This window comes from Thermobia domestica, chromosome 11, assembly GCF_964235325.1.
Source record: "Thermobia domestica chromosome 11, izTheDome1.hap1.1, whole genome shotgun sequence".
NCBI lineage: Eukaryota > Metazoa > Arthropoda > Insecta > Zygentoma > Lepismatidae > Thermobia > Thermobia domestica.
Genome location: NC_137464.1, coordinates 256,949,973 through 256,975,869, shown reverse-complemented (window position 1 = coordinate 256,975,869; position 25,897 = coordinate 256,949,973). Strand labels below are relative to the sequence as shown.

At 36.1% G+C, this 25,897-nt stretch overlaps 1 protein-coding gene across 1 annotated transcript in view; it reads right to left on the bottom strand.

Moving 5' to 3' along the window:
* Nucleotides 1-11,046: 11,046 nt before the first annotated feature.
* Nucleotides 11,047-25,897, bottom strand: part of LOC145664966 (coiled-coil domain-containing protein 137-like) — a gene marked incomplete in the record, with an annotated part of 31,376 nt that continues 16,525 nt past the window's right edge. The window contains 2 exon segments of the mRNA XM_081732119.1: nt 11,047-11,485; nt 18,325-18,668. Of these exon segments, the coding sequence (XP_081588245.1) occupies nt 11,243-11,485; nt 18,325-18,668 (587 nt within the window).

Here is a 25,897-nt window from a genome sequence, read left to right as displayed (position 1 = left end):
AAAAAAGCTACTAGCCCATATCCCACAACAGAAATCATTTACTTACCTTCGGTATGATATTAAATACTCGCCCGCAACGATGAAGACCCGTCCCGGGCGAGTGGTTATTTGCATCCCTGCAATAATTATAACAATGCTGACTACCAATTGCTCATTCAGAGAATTTATGAACTTCACTTTATCGCAATAGTTTTGTACAAACTAGATAATCAATTATTATTATTATTATTATTATTATTATTATTATTATTATTATTATTATTATTATTATTATTATTATTATTATATTTGAAATAAATCACATATCACATTAGTTTTAATTAACTGAATTGAGCTGAAAATTAAATCTTGATCTCGAAAGATTAACTGTTAAGTTTATGCGTTCCTTTCTAAAGTAATAAATGCTGGAATTGGTTTGAAGGCTGTTTCTGAATGAATACTTTTTTTTTTTTTCAAAATAATATTAAAAATTATAGAAAGATTTTTCAAGACATTCAAGTCGAGTCGAGATTTTTACGAGCAGTCTCGACTCAAGTCGAGAAATACGTTTGTCTTGAATTTTACAAAGTTTGTCTCGACTCGTGCGCATCGCTAGTCTCTTCGTCTTTTCTTCTTGGCGCTGTCTCGCAGTCTCGTTGATTCCTTTCGCTACTCGGCGCTGGACGTCGTGGTCCTGGGTTCGTTCTCGCTGACGGCTGTCCTCGTTGTCTCCCTCTATGGAACTGGACTTGTAGGCTTGAAGTCCTCCTTGGAGGCCGTCTAGTGCTGGATGTCTTTTCGAGACTTGGATATATGCCGGTTCAGCTTCTTGGACTACCGGTGCTGTCTGCTACATCACCAGAACAAAGGCGTCGAGTCCTCTTAAGCAACGCTCGGCACGGAATGGCGGCGTATCCACTCTAATAGACAGTTATGAACTGGACGAGTAAACTTTCAAAGTTTTAGTTTTTATACGGATAAGCATTCTTGTTTACTCAAATGGATATTTAATTTTAAGCTGGTGAAAGTATGTTTTGTGTGACATCCGTGTGCTTGTTTCTGGAATTAGGTTCGTTGTTTCCTTGAATAGCTATTTATTTTAGAATCACAACACTGTCCGGATGTTTACTGCTCCAAACAAGAAATACTAATTTCTTAATAATGAAATTGCTTTAAAATAAACGTATAATTTTAGCCCATTCTGGCTGCATGTTTGCTACAATATGTCGTTTGAACTTATATTACATTGTCTTCGTTATATTATTACTTAGCGTTGGCAGGAATAGGTGGAAATTCTTGTCGAGCGCGAAATTTTGTATTGGTGTGAGAACTAAATATGCATTATAAATGGGTTTATATCTAACACTTGGATCATTATTTTCTATTACCTTTGTGAAAACGATTTCATGATATATTTACACTCACTCTGCCATGAGAATGTCTTTATAACGGTTTATACTATATATCAGAGAGAAATAGCATGATATAAATATAATATAAAAGCACCCTTACGTGCTTCTCTGTTTTTGGTGCATTAGTAGGAATCTCGGGATAGAGAAAGGAGTTTTCAAGATTTGAATAGCAATAGAAAATCGGTTCATAATAAAGTACAATGTGTGCGTATGTCGCAGTGGCGTAGCACACTTTTGCGCCCCCCCGCAAAGTATAGAGAAGGGGCCCTAGTTGTAAAGCCGACAGAAGTAAGGTTGAAGTCCTACTTCTTCAAATCTTTATTCATCGCAAGACTTCGGAGCCCCCTATACCTCGCCCCCCCCCCGCACTGCGGGGGTTGCGGGGGCAGCTGGTACGCCACTGGTATGTCGTGTGATTACTTAAAAGATTCCGTAACTGGTTGGTTGGTTTGGAGTTTAGCATTGCTTTCTACATCGAGGTTATATGAAACGTACACCTACAGTTTAATATAGGATCCGAACCACATGACCATCCACCGGGAATCGAACTCTATTATTTCACACCAAAGGCGCGTATAAGAACCAGGGAGCTCAAAAGTTATATTTTATTTTATATTTCAGAATATTTATGTTATGTACGTTGAAATTTATGGAAAGAGGCGATACGGATCGAGTTCAGAAACTTAAGGTGGATCACTAGGTGTTCTCGGTACTATGCTAAATGCTGCTTTAATAGTGCGGCATTGCCAGATAGAGTCAAGTGTTTACTGATGCCAGATAATAAAGGGAGTAATAATGGAATTCTGCTTAGATACTTACTGGAGAAATTATTTTTCGATCCTTACCGCAATTCCTCTTCTCAAACTGTAACGCTAGAATCCAGGATTTTTTTTTATTTTGACTACTACAGTAAACGTACAAATTTGGCAACAACGCATTATGGCGTTCTGCGCAAGTTTCATCTCAAAATCTATTTCCTTAAATGTAAATTAATATTCAAATAAAATATGAAACATAACACGAAAAACGGTCAAACAATATATCTATTTCGTGATAAGATCGTTACTTTAAAATACTTTACACATACAAATAAATATTTCATAAAATTGAGCACTTCTAGTAAGATCTTACAGCAAGTGCTATCTTGTGTGCTCATTGTAAAACGAATCAAATATTTTCTTTTATTTGTTACATTTTTCGATATCAAGAGACACAACAAAATGAATCGGTGTCTTGTGCTATAGCTGAAGCAATGCTCTAACTTATAGTACAATATTTATAATATGTAACGTTCCATTGCGCAGTAGTTAAGGAAATGAGCTAAAATAGGTATTGACTTCCGGGTGGTGATCCACCTTAAAAATTATTTTCTTATCTCGTTTCACGCTCAGAGTCAAAATTAAAAACAACAATATGCCAAAGCCTTGATTTAAGTTGTAACCTCTTTCCGGATCTGCCCCTGCTGTCCCACCAACGAGAACTATCAGGAGATCTAAATTTACCTGGTTAAAACATCAAAGAAAATTTCAAAATGGATTACAGAACTTTTGCCGGATCGCTCTCAGATCTCAGCAATGAGATGAGCATCAAGCACCGAGAGGTTTGGATGTCTCGTCTCGAAATCCTCATGGACATCCAGATGATTGCTCAGACTAAGACACACAAAAATTTCATTCACACATGCAACGAAAACACATTAAATAAAATAATATTATGCTTATTTATTATATTATATTTGGGGGTTCACCACAAACACTTTTCTCACACCACTAAATAATACACATTAGGATTAGCACTGTGGGGTAACACTGAAGGTAATCCCACGACGTAGGTTCCTTGCAGCTACGCTGAGAATTCATCAAAAACTCAAGGTGAGATATCCATGGAGTGAATGTTTGTCTGTACGGTAGCTACATAAAATCGAAAAATTACTATGAATCGTGAGTTGGTTTGCAGTGGGTCAGAGGACCCGGGACTTTACTAGATGGCGGCTAGCCGCTGAGTAAGTCCTTGAGCGGCTACTTAACGTATGCCCCTTTACTTAATTCTATAGCGAATTAGACAAACGTGTTAGCTGTATCGTCACACGGAGAAAACTCCTAGAGTTAAGATGCTCCAGGTACGAGCTAGGTTGACCGACTGGTCAATGTTGGCAGTTCATTTTAAACCACCTGTACGGATATGCAAATTAGATGTTGAAAGGATTTGCGTTAATTCACAGTTCACTGGCCACAATGTAGAAAAAGACGACGAAAGCTCAGTCGTGAGAATTTCTGGATAAAACTGGCTGAACAATATTGCCAGGCGACAGCCTGACTAGGTCGCACCTATTCATGTTAGTATTACCATAAGTAATTGAAGAAAGCACCTAATTTAGTTCCAAGCAATCATGATATAACGTAGTCTTTGCATATTAATGAGTAAGGAAGAAACACTGAAGTATGCAAGTAATAGAAATACGATTTTCATACATATAGTTCAGATAATGAATGTGGTGTTTGTTACTCACTAAAATCTTCCTACCGTGAAAAAACGTTTCATATATATGTATGAGCGAACGATGAAAGACTTTTGTTCTAACCCGTGGGGGAGAAATCGGGTTACTAGCAGCTCCCATCGAAGAAAGAAATTATTTGCGTCGCAAAAATAAAGTATAAATCGAAGAATGATTTTTGTGTTTCCAAAATATACAGAGCGTCACAAAAATTACTTATATAACCTGAGAGAAGTTTAATTAATAAGTACATTTCTGAATATGAAAATCGATTGAATGTGTGAACGTCAAGTAACAAATTATTTGTTCCGTGTTTGTTGTTCTCTTCTGAAAGGGATGAAACCTGGACCGATATAGGCTTTGGACTTGAAGTCATTTAAAGTAAATATGACAAAAGTACGAAAATTTAAAAGTTCACATTACGTTTAGATATAATATTGGGAAACGCAATGAATAAGTTGCCAAAACAGACACGTGCTTTTTCAAATGATTAACTCGTGCCAAATTATATTGAGCCTTTGAGGTAGCGCTTGGAAGCCACGAGGAAATGCAAACCATTCGAAACTCGAATCTTGGCATTTTTAAATGTACAATAGAGTTTACCTACGAACTAGCTTTCCTTTCGAAAGATCATCTTAAAGGAAAACTAAAGATATTGGAAATACTATATTGCAGTGCATGTTGGTCGTATGTCATGATACTACGCGTATTGAGGAGGAAAGAGAAGATGCTAATTATTTTGGTATAATAGGGGACGAAAGTATAAACACTTTTACTTTTCAAATGGCGATAGTGTTCAAAGACGTGGGATAGGGTTATCGAATGATTTTACAAATCCGAATGGTATGGCCACCCGCAACAACAAAAGGTAAGTGCCCACCCCTGAATTCTCAAATACATATAAAAACAAATTTGCTTGCGCGCGTACAACAAGGTTTGTAAGTATTCGTGACTGAAGTTGTGTGTCAGTGTTTTGCCATCCCTTGAAAAGAAAAATACTGTTGGCGTTCCTGGTGACGGTATGCTATGTGCAAGCGTATGAGAAAGAAGAAGCTGAATCTAAATTAATGTGTTGCATACAAGTCTGACTCGGTCACGAGCCGCCACTGTTTACAATTATGTAATTCCAAGAATTTCCTGTAATACAACTACCAAAAACTATTATTGCGAAGAAAAATAACAACTGGCTTTTAAAGTTTTAAACCATTTTGAACTAAAACTAGAAATACAAATCGCTGAGCAAAGCAACGTTTATTTAAAAATAATAACTGTGTAACAGCTTCGTCAACTAACTTAACATATTGTCTTCATCAGACACTACAACAAAAAAGAGAGAGTTGCGTATAGATATATTAGGATCCTAGAAGATAATTTTGAACGCTGATTGGCTGGTCAGAACGGACTTAGCCAATCATAATAGAAGTTGCCAAAATGAAACTAAATACCATAAATCCCTTTCCCTCCCTGATCCGGCAGAAAAATAAGCTACAAATTAAGTTTATTTTTTTCAATAACTTGCTCCACTGTTCGCCAATTTTAAGTCCTGAATTCCAATTCATAATGATAACTTTGTTTTCACAGCTTTGTTTTTTTCAATAAACCTGGTCTCCTTCCACGTCCTTTGTTCGAGTCCTAACACTTCAATCTCCCACCAATTAATATCATGTCCCATGTCCCTCACGTGCTTAAAAATGATATTTCTTCTTTTTCCAATCTTACATCTTTGTGTTGCTTTAACCTTTGTTTCAGTTTTTCTCCCGTTTCACGAATACTTATAACAACTGTTACATTCACTACACTATATCTTGTAAACCAAGCCTCTTCTTTCCGTCAGCTCTTCTCGGCTTTCCTCCTTCTCTTCTTTCTTCTTTTTCTTCATGCGTAACACGCCAAATAGTCTCTTACTTCCTTTTCTGTACGTTTGCTAAGCGATTTGTATTTCTAGTTCCTTTTCTGTACGTTTGCTAAGCAATTTGTATTTCTAGTTTCTTTTCTGTACGTTTGCTAAGCGATTTGTATTTCTAGTTCCTTTCCTGTACGTTTGCTAAGCGATTTGTATTTCTAGTTCCTTTTCTGTACGTTTGTTAAGCGATTTGTATTTCTAGTTCCTTTTCTGTACGTTTGCTAAGCGATTTGTATTTCTAGTTCCTTTCCTGTACGTTTGCTAAGCGATTTGTATTTCTAGTTCCTTTCCTGTACGTTTGCTAAGCGATTTGTATTTCTAGTTCCTTTTCTGTACGTTTGTTAAGCGATTTGTATTTCTAGTTCCTTTTCTGTACGTTTGGTAAGCGATTTGTATTTCGTTCCTTTTCTGTACGTTTGCTAAGCGATTTGTATTTCGTTCCTTTTCTGTACGTTTGCTAAGCGATTTGTATTTCCAGTTTCTTTTCTGTACGTTTGCTAAGCGATTTGTATTTCCAGTTTCTTTTCTGTACGTTTGCTAAGCGATTTGTATTTCTAGTTCCTTTTCTGTACGTTTGCTAAGCGATTTGAATTTCCAGTTTATTTTCTGTACGTTTGCTAAGCGATTTGTATTTCTAGTTCCTTTGCTGTACGTTTGCTAAGCGATTTGTATTTCTAGTTCCTTTTATGTACGTTTGGTAAGCAATTTGTATTTCTAGATCCTTTGCTGTACGTTTGCTAAGCGGTTTGTATTTCTAGTTCCTTTTCTGTGCATTTGCGAAGCGATTTGTATTTCAAGTTATTCAAGATAGCAAAGCTAGTATGAACCAGTTCACCATTTTGAAGTATAACAATCTTTATCCATGTTTTTCACATCTTCGGAGCGCTATGAGACAATCGCCGTAGACGGCATTAGGATCATGTTTATTGAAAACCATTTACGTCATAGGATGTGCTACTCGCTATATAAGCACTTTCCCGAAATAAAGTTTTATTTGAAAAGAGTCAAATTTTCAACTGCCTATACCTTTGTTCCTATTTGTTTGAGATCTCATATCATGAGCGTAGTATTCAACACTTCACTTTGTATGTACTTTGAATGTGCAATTATTCCGTCCGTCTAACTTGCGTTATAATTGTTGTAAGTTTCCACAGTTCGGTTGTTTTTCGATGTTTTGTGATACTGCAGTGTCTATAGTTTGTAACACTGAAATAACTGTTAATATTCCAAGTTTTCGTTTGACATACAGATTCGAAATATGTAAAAGCCTGACGCAGTGCTACTTGAAAGAATACAACTTTATGTTAGTATGTTAATCAATTTGTATCGCAGAGTATGTACGTCAAACAATGTTGTCCTGTCGGTATTTCCATAGTACGAAATTTCAGCTACTTTTAGCTATTAGTTTAGAAGTTACACAAGCATATCTAGATTACTGATGTACCCTGTATATACAAGTGGCGTACCAAGATTGACGCTAACAGCGGTCAATGCAGTAGAAATCAAAGGGTCAAAGCGACCCGACTGCCACGGAAACCGAACCTGCACGAAAAAAAAACGGAACTATCACTTTCTACTGAAGACAGATTAGAGAAACGGAATAACAATTTAAATATTAAATACAAAAGAAAAGAAAAAGAAGAGATAAAATATAAATCATAGGTCTAATACAAAAGAACACAAAAGTCGAAAATGTGTTTTTATCATAAACTAGCAGCGTTCACCCCGCTTCGCTGCGGTCACCCCGGAACGCAATAAACTTTGTTACTTAGATAATTTTTACTTTTTCGCTTTCAAGTGATATGATAAAAACCATAGAAGATTGCAGTAAATCTTAACATTATATCGCCTGTCATTTATGTTAACCCGCCCCGCTTCGCTGCGGTCATCCCGGTGCTGGCATATTGTAAAAGTGTCTGTAAAAATAAGCAAATCAATTAAAAAATTTTAAACAGAAGATTCAAGCTATTTTCCGCTGTATATCGCCTGTCATTTATGTTAACCCGCCGAGTGACACGGTCATGCGGGTTGCATATAAATACGTTTATTTTTACCTATGATGAACTAATAACAAAGGATTTGTACGTTATGGACACTTGAATGGTCAATTATCTCAAGACACTGGTAATTAAAAATTAAAGTGATATGATAAAAACCATCTAGGGTCCAAATCCTAATAACCCCCCAAAAATGAAAGAAATTGGTTCAGCCGTATTAGCGTGATGAGCGGACAAAGGATTTTGTACGTTCTCTTTTATATATATAGATAAAAGGCTGACATCACAGACAAGCAGAAATCTAAGGAATTTTACTGTTTAAAACAAATTGACTGAAGAAGATGAGGCATTTTACGAGGAAATACAGAACCTTTTCATTATAAAACTAGTAATGAAAGAATTCACTTGAAAAATAATATCTTAAGCTGAATAGTGAGGAAAGTGAGAAGTTTGGGCTTTAGTCAACGAAATCTCAAAGAAGATAACTTAATGGTTTGCAAAAGTCATCAGACTGTCATGAATACGTTTCTCAAAAATCAAAACAATAAACAATATAAATGTGGAAAGAAACAAATGATATTAAATGGACGTGGAAAGAAACAAATGATATTAAAAATAAGGGGGGAAATAGACTAAGGACTATGGAACCCGGAAATAAGAAAATTTAAGATTTAATAACTCTGAATCACAAAATGGTAAGATGCAAACCTACATAAGAATTGAAAAGAAAAAGAAAATTTAGCAAAGGAAGGCTACTAACTAGGAATACAGAAAATTTAACCACCAAGAAACAGCAATAGGAACTACAACTACACAATTCATTTAACATCTTAGAAGACAGCGATTGAGATAATAAAGAGAAAATTAGCTCAGAAAATACTTTTCCCCTTTGTTTTTATAGTGAGAGTACAGAAGATATTAACTTTTGATGAAGAAAAATAAAAGAAGGTACTGATGTCACAAACAAGATTGAATACATAAAACCGAATAAAACAGTGAGATGAAAACAAGATATGATGTAAAGAACCAAATAAGAGTGAGCAGAAAATAAGGGATCATATAAAGAACTAAAAAGGAGTGAGGACAATAAGGGATCATGCAAAGAACTTCAAAGAAGTGAGAAGAAAATACGGGATGATGCAAAGAAACACAACCTAACTTTATTAGGAAAACTTTCGAGGAAAATAGAAGCCTGAAGAGAACCAAACAACTTACGGCATTACGAAACAAGTCGTACAAATTAAAGACCAGACTAGAAGTAAGGATACAATAATAAAAATATTGTTTACGAAAATGTCCAATGTGAACTATACCATTTAGACAAGAAAAAAGATCAACAGCACCAAAGCTAAATGAAATATGGACTCGTGCAGTTTAAAAGTAGAGTCAGAACCATTGCAATGCTCTCCCAGCGGGAATTGACCCGGGATTCGTGCTACAAAAGCGCGCACGCTGGACAAAATAATTAAAGCGATACACAGGCAATGAAAAATCTGCACAATGATGGCGATATCTCAGCTAAGATTATAAATGGTGAGGAACAAATTCAAAATGAGAACTTGTAAAACTACTTTCATTATACCTGAAGAAGAGAAAAGTAACGTTAAGTTGGAATAATTACATTAGTATTCTGTAATACAAAAAAATGGGATGAAGAAATTACTGACAGTCAGTCGTCAGTCGTGTATAAAATGTCGTTGGGATATCATGATTCGTTGGGATCAAAAGCACCAGAATGATATTTCATGAATCATGGTTGGCATTGACTATCTTGTAGAGCATTGCTATCAAGCTTGACGGATATTTTTCACTTTACGGAAGTAAAACAGTAAATACGGCAAAAATGCGCAGTCTGCTCCATACAGCATTAACATAGATGCAAACAACTGTAATATCTCCAAAAATTAACTAGCGCCATCTGTTGCGCAAATGCACCATGACTTTTTTTTCAATAACTCAATAAAACAGGTTATGGAATAATGTTAAGTTCAGAGAAAATTTACCCAGATCATCTTATAATCAATTCGTACGATAACTCAGCAGAGCAAGGACTAATTATATCTACTTCCAACAGGGGTAAAAGTGGATCTGAAAAGGTATGGAAACGCATAACGTCACGCCGTACCTCGTGCCTATCTTTGGTCATTGTATTTTTTTTTAGGAAGTGCAGGAACTCCATAGATATTTTTTGGAAGTGGAAGTGGACGCCGTCCCCACGTTTTCCCACACTTTTACCCTCTGCTTTCAACCAACAAAATGACTTTACAAATAACATCTTCTTGACCTTCACGACACTCTTGACCAATTGAAGAGTATTTAACATGAATTTTACCCCTCGAAATTTCCTGATCTAACATTGCTAGATTTCTTTATTCTAGTAAAGAACTGATTAAAAAAAAAAAAAAAGTTCTGACAGGACAAACCCAAGTTTCATGTCTAAAATACGCAACAAGGAGACCACGTATTAAATATTTCACATTGGCTATAATTGCACAAATAAGTTATTCGTTTACAAAATACATTATTTCAACAAAACTACACGAATGTGTTCTACAAACTACTTTTCGAATTGGTTTAAAGCCAAAGAGCATCTAAACCTTGAGTGCAGAGTTTAGCTCGTCAGAAATCTGGAATACAACTAAAATGACAGCTTGAGTGTTCTAATGAAACGGTTTCTGGGGTTCAGAAATTAAATGATTGTTCTTGATTTATTTTGAGATGCGTTTAACATCACACCACAGCTTGACAGGTCTCGAATAATGACTTTCTCTAACCATATCTACTTTATAGTAATGGCACAAGGTCTTAACCATGTATGTATCCAAACGCTGTAAATGTAAGATAAGACTTAGTAGACGTATCTGCTGTGATGACTCTTTAACTGCACCAACTTCACACTTTCTCTTGTAACTCTCGGTACTCCCCAACATCCTTCGTTCTCTGGGATATATGAATTTCCTAGTTGCTGTATAGAGCTTACCTCGTATCTTGTGAAACTTCTTAGAATATATTTTCTTTCAGGAATATTTCCTAGTTCTGTGGCGTGATGTCTACATTATCTCTTTTACTTCATCAAACAACTAAGTTGTTTACAGGCTCTTTCTTATACGATTTCCAAAATAAATTTACGAAACTTATGAATACATTTTGGTTATTTTATAAAACGATATTTAATTCAGATATTACGAAGAAGTTTGTCAAGAATCTTGAAGTTGATTGCAAAATATATTGTTATCAGCAAAAAATAACTTTGACAACGAGTGTACTACAAAATATATTTATTCTGCTAGAGTCTGTAATATATAACTTAGTGTCAGTTCATATACATAAAAGTTTGGGGACACTTAAAGGAGCTACACCAATAACTTTCGAAAGTAACTGCAGCACAATAATATAACTCACACATTCAAATAATTCAGACGCATATGTACACAATAAACAACCATTTCGAACTTTACTAAAGTGATACAACACTGTCCTGAGAATTATTAGTCAATACTTTTTGCGCTTTCAATAACCGATATGCTGCAACAACTTTGGATCTCTCCAGCTCCAGTTGTCTCCGCTCAGCTGCAGGAAGGGTCTTCCGTTTTGACTTTAGGTCTACCTTTCCTCCTGTTTTGTGGCTGGGGAACTTCACTGACGGTTTCACCTGCTTCGTGGGCAACAACTGTTTCAGAAGTAAACTTCTATTTCCTGGCTATAAACAAAAAATAAAAAAACTTTTTTAATAAAGATAAAAATATTTCATATTTTTCTATACTTAGAAATTAAAGCATATCCCTACGTATGAATTAAACAGAAATACCTAGAACAGTTCAAGACACTATCTTCAGCTATTGAGTAGGCCAAATAGAAGAGAGACTGTAATGAAACAAGATCTGAGAAAAAGGGTAAAGCAATCCTGTCTAGATCTGCAAAGGATAGGATCTAACAGCGAACCAATAAAAGCATAAGGTGTGGTGCTTAATAAATATGGGTATTATTGCTATTACCAATTTATCATTTAAAATACAATCACAACCAACAAAATGAACTTATCCAGTCTCTCCTGAGAGACGCGTACGAAACTATTCCAAGAAGAATACGGCCACTGGAATAGAACGCGAACAAAAATTTCTCAGCCTACATCAATGAATTCCAGCGCCTCCACCGCTTCCGACTTGCCTATTGTAAAAACTGACCAAAAGAAGCGAATGCGTGCGACCCTAACATGCTGGGATTCTTCGTCCAAAATCTTGCGCATAGAGCGTCGTTTGCAGTAGAATCGATGAAACTTTTAGCGTGGGAAATGACTGTAGAAGCAGTATTTAAGGAAAAATACAAGTGGAAATATAAATTTTAGAAAGTATGAGAATAATCTAAAGAATTTTGTATTTTATTATGTATATTTGATTAAGATATTTTGAGTTCTGTATTCATACTGATGAAAACTAGCTTCAACTTAAGTTCAAATCCTAGCATTTGTGCTAAGCCGTTATGGTTATTAGAACACTTTATTTCTACTCTCATTTTATAGGTACCCAAGAAAGTTCTGTCGCTTTTTTACCCATTACCTTCGAACATCGATATGTCATCTAAGACGTACCTGGAAGATCAAAAATAGTCCCCACAAGCATCGACGAGCATCTGCCAACGTTCTGGAAGGCCATGGATTCCATCGCCTTAGAACTTGGTGGGCCGTGAAGCGAAGAAGGTATCAAGTGCATTTTGTACCTTTACTAGGGATTTGAACTGACGTTCCCTAAGGTGATTGTCCAACGAATGGAACAGGTGATAATCGTACGGTGTAATGTCCGGGCTGAGTATGGCGGATGCAATAGTATTTCCCATCCAAGGTGTAGAATGATGTCCCGGGTCATCCTAGGCACGTGGAGCTTAGCGTTGTCCTTTAACACGAGGGGCCCTTTGCGATTCAGAAGTGCTGGCTCCAGAGTTTTTAATTTTTTTTAACACGGCTCAACTGTTGACAGTACACAGTTGGATTGATGCTCTGAACAACTGGTAGCAGTTCCCGATGCACAATGGCGCGAGCGGTCCACCAAATACACACGCGGGGCTTTTCTGCTGCAGTGCTGATTTCGGCTGTTTTGGAACCGGTTCATGGGATGCTAACCAATGATGACGGAGAGGTGGAGCTTCGTACAAGACCCACTTCTAATACGAACACTCAACACCCTGTCCACTCCTCCGATGAGACAGCAAAGAAACACATGTGTCTGCTCGCGTTGGCTTCTGGCTCGGAGTGAAATCATGTGATACCCATCGACCCAACTTTTAGTGCTTCCCAAGTCGATGAAGGTGCTGCTGAATTGTCCTTCCACTCACACTGGATTGTAGTCCCAGTTCCTCATATATCTGGCTACTGTTTGCCTCAATGTCTGCTGAAGATCTTCATTTTGTACATGTGTGCGGCACGTGGTGTGTCTTCCGAGTGTTTCGTAACCGTCCTTACACTTGTTACAGCACCGCTGCACTGTCTGCGTAGTTATGGCGCCTCACCAAAGGTTTGGCATATCTTCCGCCCCGCTGCAGCGGCATTTGGCCTCAGTTTGAACTCGTACAGCATACACGCCCTTATGATGCTCTGTCGAGTTCCCATGCTCACTCTATCCTTACGCACGTTCATGGTGTAACTGAACTACCACAAGCAGGTAATCTGTTGGATATATTCACACTAACAACTGATCTTCGCCTTTTCTCCATTCCCGTTCCTCACGGTTTGAGGGCCAATGGAACACAGTCCTCCACAAAAAGCGACAAAACTTTCTTGATTATCTTTATATATTATACTAGTTATAGTATGCACATATATTGTACTGTGAGGAAATACGTATGAAGTGAGCAACATGTTCATGTTTGAATTAACTCCTTAATCGCAGCAAAATTATATTTATTCAGACACAATATACGAGTGTAACAGAGAATGGAAATTATTTTAGTTAAGGAAAACGTGTTAATATGTTGTTATCGTTCTCTCAAGAGCTTAAGATCGAGTTATTTGAGCTCGTAGTTTGCATTCAGTTCCACTAGACGCGCAACCTTCAGTCTTGTCTTGTGCATATACAGAGCCGTAGCTAGAGATTTCGGCGCCCGGGGCGAAGTAGAATTCGGCGCCCCTTACACTCACCTTATCAATAATATATATATATATATATATATATATATATATATATATATATATATATATATATATATTTCAGAAAAGCAGCTTTTGTTGTTATGGTACACTGAATTTTTATTAATCTTCTTGGAAGACCATTGCAGAAACCAAAAACGATCATTATGTATCCTTTTTCAAGAAGAGTCTTATTTTGGACTTTTTGTTAAACTTGACAAAACTATCTTTGGTTGTATACAGATTCACTAGGAGAACAGTTATGAAGAGTTACTACTATTTACAACGTTTCATACTATCGATAAGAAATGAAATTTTAATACATTAAAAACTATGTGCTTTTAAATTGTTCGAAATGGGTGACAGTATTAATTTCCAGTAATAAATGTAAAATTTTAAATTTTATTCTCTGTGACCACATCAATAGCATTTTAATTTCGATCTTTTTACGGTAAGAAATATTTTGTAAAATGTAAGGGAAATTCAGAAGGAGCCTTCTTTGTGAATTTCTAAGTATTGATCGATGGTGGTGAACAATATGTTCAATTTTTGTACTTAAAATCCAAAATATACTTTGGCTACTACATATGTCTGAAATTATAGTAATTACTTAATTTCTTAATGAATGAAAGTTCCGAATTTAAGATACTTATTATTAATTAACATATTAAAATACACTAACACGTACATATATAAAGAGTGTGTATACTTATGTTTTGTATGTACGTAGATAGATAAAAACATCACACAACTAGACACGTATGCACAAAATAATATGCTGGCGATACAAAAAGTTGATGAAAAAATGACCCTAATAAATTCCTCCAAATTGAAAGCATTTGATATGTCAACGAAATTTAAAAATAAATCATTGGTAGTGATAAGTGTCGGCAAAAGTCGAACTTCGTTGGGCTAAGTTCTGATCCCTTAAGCCCCTATTCTATTGAAGTTCGAAAATGTTATTGTTCCCCTCGTTTACCTTTTTTTTTTAAATATTCCCGCGCAAATAGCAGTTTGAATGTGTCTCTTCACTCTTCTCACTTTCATACCTTCATTCTCACCGTCGCACAATGGAACCAAACTAGGCAATTCTTAGCAAAAACTCGAAGAATGAAGTAAAAGATTGACTCGATATAATTTGTTGTAATGAAACCTTAATAGTGTACACATAAGATAGTGTGCAGGAAAAGAAGTGATAGCAGTTTACAATGAACTCATGGGACGTGTAAATTTGGTTATCCGCCGAAGTCGAAGAGGCGCTGCTTAGTGACAGAAAATAGGAAATTGATTTTGAATGCGACTATTCCTCCATTACGTGTAGATATTCAGTGACTGGTAAACATGGTGACACAACCGACATGTATGTATCGTTTTATATCATATATTTAGAATGTTGATGTGGTGCGTAGTCAATAATCATATTTGGAATGATGCTAATATCATTATCATATTCCTATGATAATCCCCTACTTAATATCATATTTGGAAAATGCCGTGGTACTGAAAGCATATAAACTATGGTCAAACGATAGAATGGCATTTTAGTAGAAAATATGGCATAATATGTCTGTGAGTTTTTAATATGCCCGTAGCGAAAACATTGTTCTTACTGTATGCAAAGAGTAAACCTGCACATATTTGCACTTTGTGGAAAAATTGCGCATGAAAATGTTTGAGGAAAACCGCCTTCTGGATGCAATGCTGCTTTTGAATTGATTTGGGATGAATGTGAGAATAAGTGTTAGGTTATTACACGTGTGTTCCACATGTACGCAGTGACAAGCTTGAATATAGGTCGATTCTGGTAATTTTGCCCCCAGGCCTTGGGGCTTCGTCCCCAGGACCCATCTTGATTCCAACATCTAGTCATATTTCTCTGGCATTCACCAACAGAACTAAACTTTAGTCAAACATATTTGATTAATGGTGGCGACATTTTGAAACGCCAATGTTTGCTAAACAATCTATGGACCATAAGGTAGAACCATATTGAAAATGGTGTTGATCAATTCAGTATTTTTATTTATTATTTTATTTATTTATTTTATTTTATTTTATTTTTTATTTTCTGTGACGCGTGCACAGAAGTGTTCCAATCAAGCCCTGAAATGAGCTCACGTAATGCACGATGCAATATATGAAACAACCTGAACAGGTTACTGATGTTTGTAAATCATATATTTAATATATCTGATAATATATTCATATCGAGAACTTGTAATGAGATAATTTTTATGCATTGAAGCGTCCTTGCATCCTCATTGTCATAACGAATCCTCCACAACTTTGAAATAATTTTGAGGAGCAAGAACGTTTCTTCAATTTTATTACTCTTCAGTTGTAAAATAAATAAGTACACTTTTTCCTTTCATGTGTAAGAATGTAAGCCAATCATAAATTGGCAAATCAAAGCATATTGCCAATGCATTTCTTTATGCCAATCATATAATATGTTATATAATTTAGGCGCGAATATAAGGAATATTTCCTTTTATGATGTAAAACTCTATGTTTTTGATTAAATAATGTCGAAATAATATTATTGTAGCAACTGCACACACTGACTGAACTAATTGGTTTTCTTTCAGTGTTCTGCTTCATATTGCGAATTCTTATTTTTGTCAAGAATTCAGTGCTTTGGCCCCACTGTGTTTCGTGATTAATCCGATTGGGTAGAAAAACGTTTCGAACTGAGCAACCTCATCACTGTCAAAACACCGAACACGACTTTGCTCGTTTCGGATTTTGTAAATGTTCCTGCGTACACTATAAGTCATTACTCGGCGCCTTGTATACCACATGTCATTAAGAAATCATCTATAATAACTCTTTAAGTAATAAGTAAAAACTTGTTGTGACTTATTCAAACTCTTGGATTGCGAGCGAAGCGAGCAAGAAAAGTTTTAAGAAATCTACGTATTTCAATGATAACCGACAGCAATATTGATCCAATAGGGCACTAATACTTTCTGGGGGGCGACTCATCTTTAATCATGTCCAACACCACTTTTTCTTTCTCCTTGTTCGTTCGGCGCCCCCTTGCTATCAGCGCCCGGGGCGGGCGCCCCGCTGGCCCCCCCTTAGCTACGGCTCTGTGCATATAAAATAACGACAAGGGGTGAGAACACGGATATAAAATATGTGGGTCCAGTAGCAACACACGAATATGGTTTTGTCAGGAGTAAGCAGTGGTAGCAGCCACCAACACATACTTTAAAGATGTGCACTTAGTCGCGCAAAATCGCATGAGTGCTCCCCACCAATATTTTCAATATTTATGCAAGGTGTATAACAGAGACGTGGGTCAGTGCAAAACAGCTGTAGTATCGACTGTTTCTTCCGTTAATGAGGTAATCGGTGCACTTTTTCTAAAAGCATCTTACATCTTGCACTGGAACACAGAACATCGTGTTATCTCAGTTCGTAGTTATTACAAAACTAAGTCTGTGCCAGAAGTGCAACGTTTTTTTTTTTTTTTTTTTTTTTTTTTTTTAAATACCAAGCTTTAATGTTCTCTTCCACATTCTGCACTCCAGAAGTTCGTACTGTTCTTGGAGCTCCAAGTTTCATATCTAACACACTACCAGTCTCTTTAAGCTGCTTCAACCAAGCCAATATGGTATTCAGAGACGGGACCTTACCATGTCGACCAACATTCAAGTTTCGCAGTTTTTTTTAGACCAAGCTTTAATATTTTCTCCACGTTCTCCACTCCAGGAGTTCGTATTTTTCTTGGAGTTCCATGTTTCATATCTAACACACTACCTGTCTCTTTCAGCTTCTTCAACCAGCCAATATGGCATTCCGAGACGGGACCTTACCATGTCGACTAATGTTCAAGTTTCGAAGCTTTGGCAGAGACGTAGTTTCGTAATAACTACGAACTGAGGTAACACGATGTTCTGTGCTCTGATGCTCCATTGCAACTGACTGACCATATAACGTGGCACTCTTTCCTTTTTTGGTTCCCACCCCGCCAGCCAATATGTTATTACGCCTGCGCAATATTCAACTTTGAAATGTGTCGGTAGGCTCGGCGCCACTCTGTATATTATAATTCATAAACACAAACAAGTTATATATTACAATTTAGCCTATTTCTTTGATTATCCAACAGCCAAAAACCTACCTAGCTTATTTTTCTTCTTCTATACCAGTTAAATTTTTTATTTAATTTATTATTCTTTCAAGGATTGAAATTTTACTACATCTCGGTGTTCATCAAACTTCTTCTTTTCCCAGCCCTTTTCTTTTCGTCTTTCTGTTTTGACTCTTTTAGATGTTCTTTATATCTACTGTAGGCAGCAAAGAAAGAAAAAATCTGACTCTGCATGAAGTAAAGCAGAGTTTCCGGACTTTCTCTATTCTTTGAAACATTTCCCTGACTTTCAAGGCCAGTGTGAACCCAATTTTATACTTACTTTGTTCCCCTGTTCCCTGGAAGCTTTCTTAGGTTTTGCAGTCAACGTCGGTGGCTGATGCACAACTTCTCCAAATCTAACGTTGTCTTTCAAGTGTTCAAAGTCATCCCGTCGCTTCTCCAACTTTTGCAATTTCTTCATTCTCTCCTTCTCTTTCTTCTCTTCTCGAAGCTTTCTCCTCATTTCGTCGTTCTTTCGGGATTTTTTCCTCTTATTCTTTTCTTCTTCCACCATTTTGTCTACCTCGTCTTTTTCCCTCTTCGTTATGTCCAGCACTTCGCCTGTTAATGGGTCTCGTTGGATTTCGACATCTAACTCATCTTCCAATTGAGCTTCTCGAATTACTTCCTGGGAAATGGAGAAAACAAATCACAGAGTTAGTTAGTCCTTCAATAATTAAATCACCTCAATAATGACCGAGTGAAGAGATTTAATGTTTTCAGTTCTATATAAAGTGCTACATAGTTGGTAATATCACGAAACATATCTGTCAAATACATAGCTTTTGTGCAGATTGCTTGTATTTCGGAATCGTCTAGCTCAATGAAGGCCAAATGGCGGCCCGCGAGTATATTTCACATGGTCTCCAAACAAAAATATTTGTAACTTTTTAAACCTCATTCGTAGAACGAATATTATAAGTGACCATCACAATATACTATCTAAACAGAGACTTGACTTTTAACTGTGAAAATATATTCTTTACCTTTTTGTCACAAAGCTCATTCTACAAAATAAACCCATGATGATTTCATAGTTACTTTCGTCGTTCTACCCTAATACACATATTCAAAATAAACTGATATTCTCTATTTCAAATAAAGACATTATTAGTATTAACGTTTATTTTTATTATTTATTTTAAATTCAATGTAGTGAAAATGTGACGCCCCAAAAGAACATTGGGTTCCGGCATGTGAATCAGTGTGGCTGATGGATAGTGACACGATAAGTAAACATTTATATTTATTTATTTTTTTTCCAGACCTGTACAGAACTACAAACTGTCATTATATCGCTGTATTTTCTAATTTAACACTACAATGACCAAGTAGTCATTTTGACGGCATCACTTAAAACAATTTTCTTTATTTCATATATTTATTTGAGTTACGCAACCAAACTTTATGACTTTTATTATTTTAAAGAGAGGTTTGATATAGCATATAAATGATGTGTATGTATTTGAAATAAATATATGTTTTTGCTGTATACCCCTAGAAGGATCAGACCGTCAATTTGACTGCCTTATTTGAAAATGTATATTTGTTGTTGATGTGGATAATTTTATTGTTTGTTCGCCAGGTGGCAATGCTTCTATTAGACTTAATAAATGTTGAAATATTTTGCATTATTTTTCAAACGACTTTGTTATAATAATATATACTTAATTTCTGCTTTCCGTTTCTGTATGCACGGAAAGCACAGTACTATTTTGAATGATTTTTTCTTCAACAATATTCGTATCTCGTTCGTAATACTGCTATCTGTAGAAATAAAGGTACATACGTATAATTACAGAAGCAACACAAGACCTGATGAAATACTACATACTCTTCAAGATTTGAATGAAAAAGAATCCGGCATGGAAGAACAAGAGGGAGATTTCTCCGATGAAGATAGCAGTAGTAGTGAGAATGCAGTGTCTGAAACCACTTCTTTGGATAAAAGTGAAGAAACAGATACAGAAAATACTAGAGGTAATCAATCAAGTAGCTTCATAGCACCTGATGGGATATGTTGCAGTTAAGTGAACAGACAGAACAATGCTGGGCATGCTGCCTCATACAACATCCGTCAGGAACCTGGTTTGTCATCTTACGCGTTACATGGTATTGAAGAAGGTAATTTTGTTAGTGGTTTTCGCTTGTTTATAGACAAAACAATGGAGAAACAGCCTAAAATGCACCGTTACTGAAGCTTATAGCATCAAGGTTCCCTTTGGCAGCTTTCAATTGCAGCACTCGAATAATTTCTAGCAATAATGATGTTTCGTTCAGCTACAGAAGTTACAAGTATACCCGTAAAGGAACTATGGAACGAAAGCTATGACCCAGTGTTTTATCGAAAGACTATGAAAAGAGCAGTAGATCTTCAAGGCTAAAAGCGGACAAGTTTCCAGGCATCTTCTGTGTAGAACTCTTCTTTATTGAGAACTGGATCAGGCACTATAAACCCCATAAAAGTGCTTGTGTCGATGAGCAGTTATTCCCTACTAAGTTGGGATGCAAATTCATACAATATATGGCTAACAATCCTGACGAACTTTTAATCAAATTTTGGCTACTTGCAGATGTAAAATCAAACTATGTACAAAATGGCATTCCCTACCTGGGAAAGGACCAAGAACGACGTCGGCAACTACAGTTAGGCGAATATATTGTTCTGAAGCTGATGGATCCTTTTCTGAACAGAAAACTGAATGTTACTTGCGACAACTTCTTTATAAGTAGAAAGTTGCGCGAATCTTTGGAAAAGAAAAAGAATCTTTCATCTTAGTTCGTACTATGTGTCTAAATAGAAGAGAACTTCCCAAAGTGTGCTTGAATCGGAAAGAAACATTAACAGTATACAAGTGTAAGTGCGAGAAAAGTGTTGTTGCCTTGAGTTCAATGCATAACTCTGTGTCAGTTTCAACAGATGGAAAGAGAAAACCAGATACAGTCATCTATTATAATTACACGAAATATGATCTTGATGCAATCAACCAAATGACAAAAAGAAGATGGCCATTACATGTTTTCTTCAATGTTCTAGATTTAGCATGTGAGTCAATCCATGCAAAGTGATCGAGAAAAAAGAAAAATTGCCGCTCGACCTTTTCAAAAAAATCTAATTTTTTCATGAATGTTTATCCTATATCAGGGTACTTCAAAACTACAATTAATTATTTTTTACAACATCCCATGGCGACGAAACGGCTACCGCCATTTTGCGTTTTTTTCGATTTTAGGCGTTTATGTTATTTTGAATATCTCAGCATCGATTTGTCCTAACAAACTGAAAATTGCTGGACGTCTCCAGAGCTAAAACTTTGATCTCTTAACATTTTTGCCTAAAACCATTTGAAAGTGGTGAAATCAGGGCCTACTGTAGCAACATTTTTAGACATTGAAAACATGTTTGGGAAGAGGAAACAACTGACATCGAGGTCTGCATTTGTGTGTGCATGTAATCCGGGGACATAAGTTAATACACAAAAATTTACAGAACTGTAGCTGCTCCCAAAGGTCTAAAAAAAATCGTAAAGTTGGGGAATTATGCCAATTTAGCATATTTCACTGTTCAATATCTCCAATGAGTCTGGATAAAAAAATCTGATATTTTGGTAGCAGTTAGTAGTTTAGTATACCATAACACACAACAAAGCGCGTTTTGTGTTTCTGAGCAGAAGGGAGTCAAAGTATTAAGTAATGACATCATACTCTAGGAGCTGTTTTGTTCATAAAATCTACTGGAAATTTGTTGTTGTGAAGTAAAATAAAGTAGGATGAATGGTTAGTCCAATCAAGGCTCTCAAGCTCGTTTCTTTTCTCCTGTTGTGACACTGTCTTACCAGACCCATAGCAGCACTGGTGAAGAATGCCGCTATCAGTAGAAGGCGAGGAAAGTCAAAATGCACCCTTTACAAAAAAAAAAAAAAAAAAAAAAAAAGTCCGTAAGTATTCCTTGCACTTGCTGCTTGCTGTATCAATGATACTCAATCATGTTTATTCTTGTTTTAACTGTCAACTCATGCAGGAGACTGCTGTTCTTTCTTTTGATCTACATTCTCAAGCCAGTGAACACTTAGTCCCTGTAAACACTGACAAATTTCCAGAAGATTTTATGAACAAAACGCCTCCTAGAGTATAACATCATTACTTAGTACTTTGACCCCCTTCTGCTCAAAAACACAAAACGCGCTTTGTTGTGTGTTATGGTATACTAAAGGACTAACTATTCCCAAAATTTCAGATTTTTCTATCCAGGTCCATTGGAGATATTGGACAGTGAAATGTGCTAAATTGATATAATTCCCCAACTTTACGATTTTTTCCCCAGGCCTTTAGGAGCAGCTACAGGTATGTAAATTTTTGTGTATTAACTTATGACCCCTGATACATGCACTCACAAATTCAGACCTCTACGTAAGTTGTTTCGTCTTCCCAAACATGTTTTCAATGTCCAAAAAAGATTTTATGAACAAAACACCTACTAGAAAATGAAATCTTTGAGTTTTACGTCCCACGGTTATGCCGGTTAGGCTAAGGGAGAAGGTGATGATGAGTAATGAATGAAATGGTGGAATGAATAAAGTGGGAGGAAACGGGAGATCCCCGAGAAAACCCACGCACACGGTGTTTGTCCACCACAAAGTTCACTTGGCGGGGGCTGGGATCGAACCCGGGACCCCAAGCACCAGAGGTGAACGCTCTACCATTGAGCCACCGCGGCCCCCAAAACACCTACTAGAGTATGACGTCATTACTTAATACTGTGACCCTCTTTTGCTCAAAAACACAAAACGCAATTTGTTGTGTGTTATGGTATACTAAACGACTAACTATTCCCAATTTCAGATTTTTCCATCCAGGCCTATTGGAGATATTGGCCAGTGAAATATGCTAAATTGGGATAATTCCCCAACTTTACGATTTTTTCAGGTCTTTGGTAGCATCTACAGGTTTGTACATTTTTGTGTATTAACTTATGTCCTTGGACTACATGCACACACAAATGCAGACCTCAAAAACAAAAATAAGAAGATAGCTAATTGAAAGCTTACGGCAAATACTTAATTAAGAGCTTAAAAACGATGTATACCATGTAAGAAAAATATGGATAGATCACTGTCAAAAGTGAAGTTGTTTGAGTAAAATCAAAAGAATATGCATCTTCTGCGAATTACCCATGGCGTCAAACGCGAAGGTTACAATACTTGAAATATCTCACATCTGGATTTGGAATCGCCAGGCTAGATTTAGCACGCAACGAGACTTTTGATCTGATCATGTGACACAGTCTGGTCCTTATGGCAAACCGGATAGGTCCTTTTCAATGGAAGCTTCACTTTCTTCAGCACATTATTTATGTACATAAATACACAGATTACATAAAGACATTATAGTTGTAGAATGTAAGCCATGAGATGTGACTGAAACGTCAGTGTGTGTTTATGTTTATATAAATAAATAAGCTGCTGACGAAGGTTGCGGTTTCTATTGAAAATTTCGGCACTACTCAGTATTTACATGCATTCCTGAATTTTATTTAATAGTTACGATCCTGTCACTTTAGTTTCTTCAGTAGTTAAAATAGATAAATTAGTTCAACTTATCAGTTACTGCTTCTTGCTGTATTTTTCTAAACAAACACAACAACACACTGAGCAAGGCTATGTGATAATAATATATGTGAAACACATAATTTCATCACAATAACAGCGTTTTCATCAGACTTCAACTCCTTCTAGCTACTTGAGAGTTGGTCACTTATATACTTCCCGGAGATCAATTTTTAATTAGGCTCTTCCCCTTCATTAAAAAATAACAGAGGTCATAGAAGCAGAGAACAGGACATTGCTGAGAAAATGGAAAGAAGCCAGGGAAATTATGAAGGCAGGAGACAAGGTGATGAAGTGGAATGCAAGATTCGCGTTAACTAAAGAATGGGAGAAGATTCTACTTAAAGAAGAGAGGAAAAGGAAGAAACAGAACAAATAAGGGAATATATAAATGATAATTAGAGCACAAGAATGTATCCAGCAAAAACGTATATTTTGAATTGTAAAAGTGCACAGCTGTATAGGTGGAAGAGAATGACACAAGTGTTATTTTGTAATGAAGGGAAGGAGCATAATTAAAAGTTAATATCCCGAGAAGTATATAAGAGATGATCAACTCCCAAGTAGCTAGAAGGAGTGGAAGTCTGATGAAGACACAGTTACTATGTTGAAACTGTTACGCGATTGAGTTTATATATATATATATTATATATTATCGCATAGCATTACAGGGTGTCTACTAAAATTTCAGAATGAAATTTCGTGACTTTTTCGTGACCATTTCTTTACCAAACCATAAAATTTCGTAACATTCTCAAGTGCGAATTTGGGTGTGAATTAGCCCGAATTTTCATGCATGCGATAGAAGCATCCTTTGCTTGCGATTTGGTAGCGTCTAAAGCCGACCATAGACATTTTTGATGATGATTTCTGACGTTTTATAGAACAAAATTTTCCAGTCTGTACTTATATTTGTACAGATTAAAAGAAAGAAAAAAAATCGTGACCCGAAAGCTAAATTTCTTGACTTTCATGACCATTTCCTGATTTCGTGACTTTTTCATGACTTTCATGACCGATAGACACCCTGCATTAGCATTGCTCAGAATGTTGTTGTATTTCAACGGATCAACAATATGGAAACAAGGCGTGATAGAATAGTTTCCTAAACAGTTTCAGCCCATTAACTTGCCATCATCATTGGTGGTTTTCATTTAACCAGTTTTTAAAATGAAATGAAATCTTTTAGTTTAACGTTCCACGTTTACATCCTTTAGGCTAAGGGAGACAGATGATTAAGGTAAGTAAATGATAATGGAAGAATCGGTGGAATGAAAATTTGGGAGGAAATAAAGACTACCCAAAGAAAACTCACTGCCACGATGTTATCCGATAAACTTACTTGGCCGGGATCAAACCCGGGACCTCACGCACCACAAGTAAGCACTCTACCACTGTACTACCGTTCCCCCTCACCAGTTTTTGAACAACAATAATCCTTACTTAATGAAATAATGGAATGCATTTTTAAAACACACGTAAGAGGAGAGATAAGTTTGTGTGCGTAGAAGAACAATTAGTCAACTTAGGTGGAAACTGACTTTCAATATATTTTTCCACAATATGGAAAATGTATGAGTTATTCAACAGTCGATCGTTTTCGATATATCAATTGATTTTTCATCGATGTCCAGGTTTCATAAGCAGTGAGAACAGTTACATATTCGCCAATAATATATCGATATTTATTCATTTCAACTCTACAGATATGGAAGACAACACATGGTATAAGGCAAGAAAACTCAAGAGGAATCCTCCACTAACCCATAATTATTACTTCTACAAAGAAGAATGATTAAAAATGTAGTTTTTCGAGCAACGAAAGATTTCTAAAAAAATAAATAAATAAATAAATAAATAAATAAATAAATAAAAATAAATAAATAAATAAAAAAATAATAAAAAAATGGTGATGGCGAAAATTATCGCTGAAACGTTTGTGACTGAATTGTTAATTGGATGCTTAGGAAAGTGTTGAACTTTCGGTATTATTAACAACTAGCGTCAGTTCCCGCTTCTTTGGGTTAAAATAAGAAAATTAGTAAAATATTCCGTTAGTCAGTCACTTTTTACTATTGCTGAAGCGCTCCCAAATCGATACAAACAAAATATTTAATGAAAAGTAATCTATATAAATGAAAATTAAATATTACTATCGTGGGCTGAATTTGGATTGAAATGACATCGGAAGTGTCACTGTCCACCTCAGCGACCCCGAAAACTATGGATTCGATACTAAATCGGTCA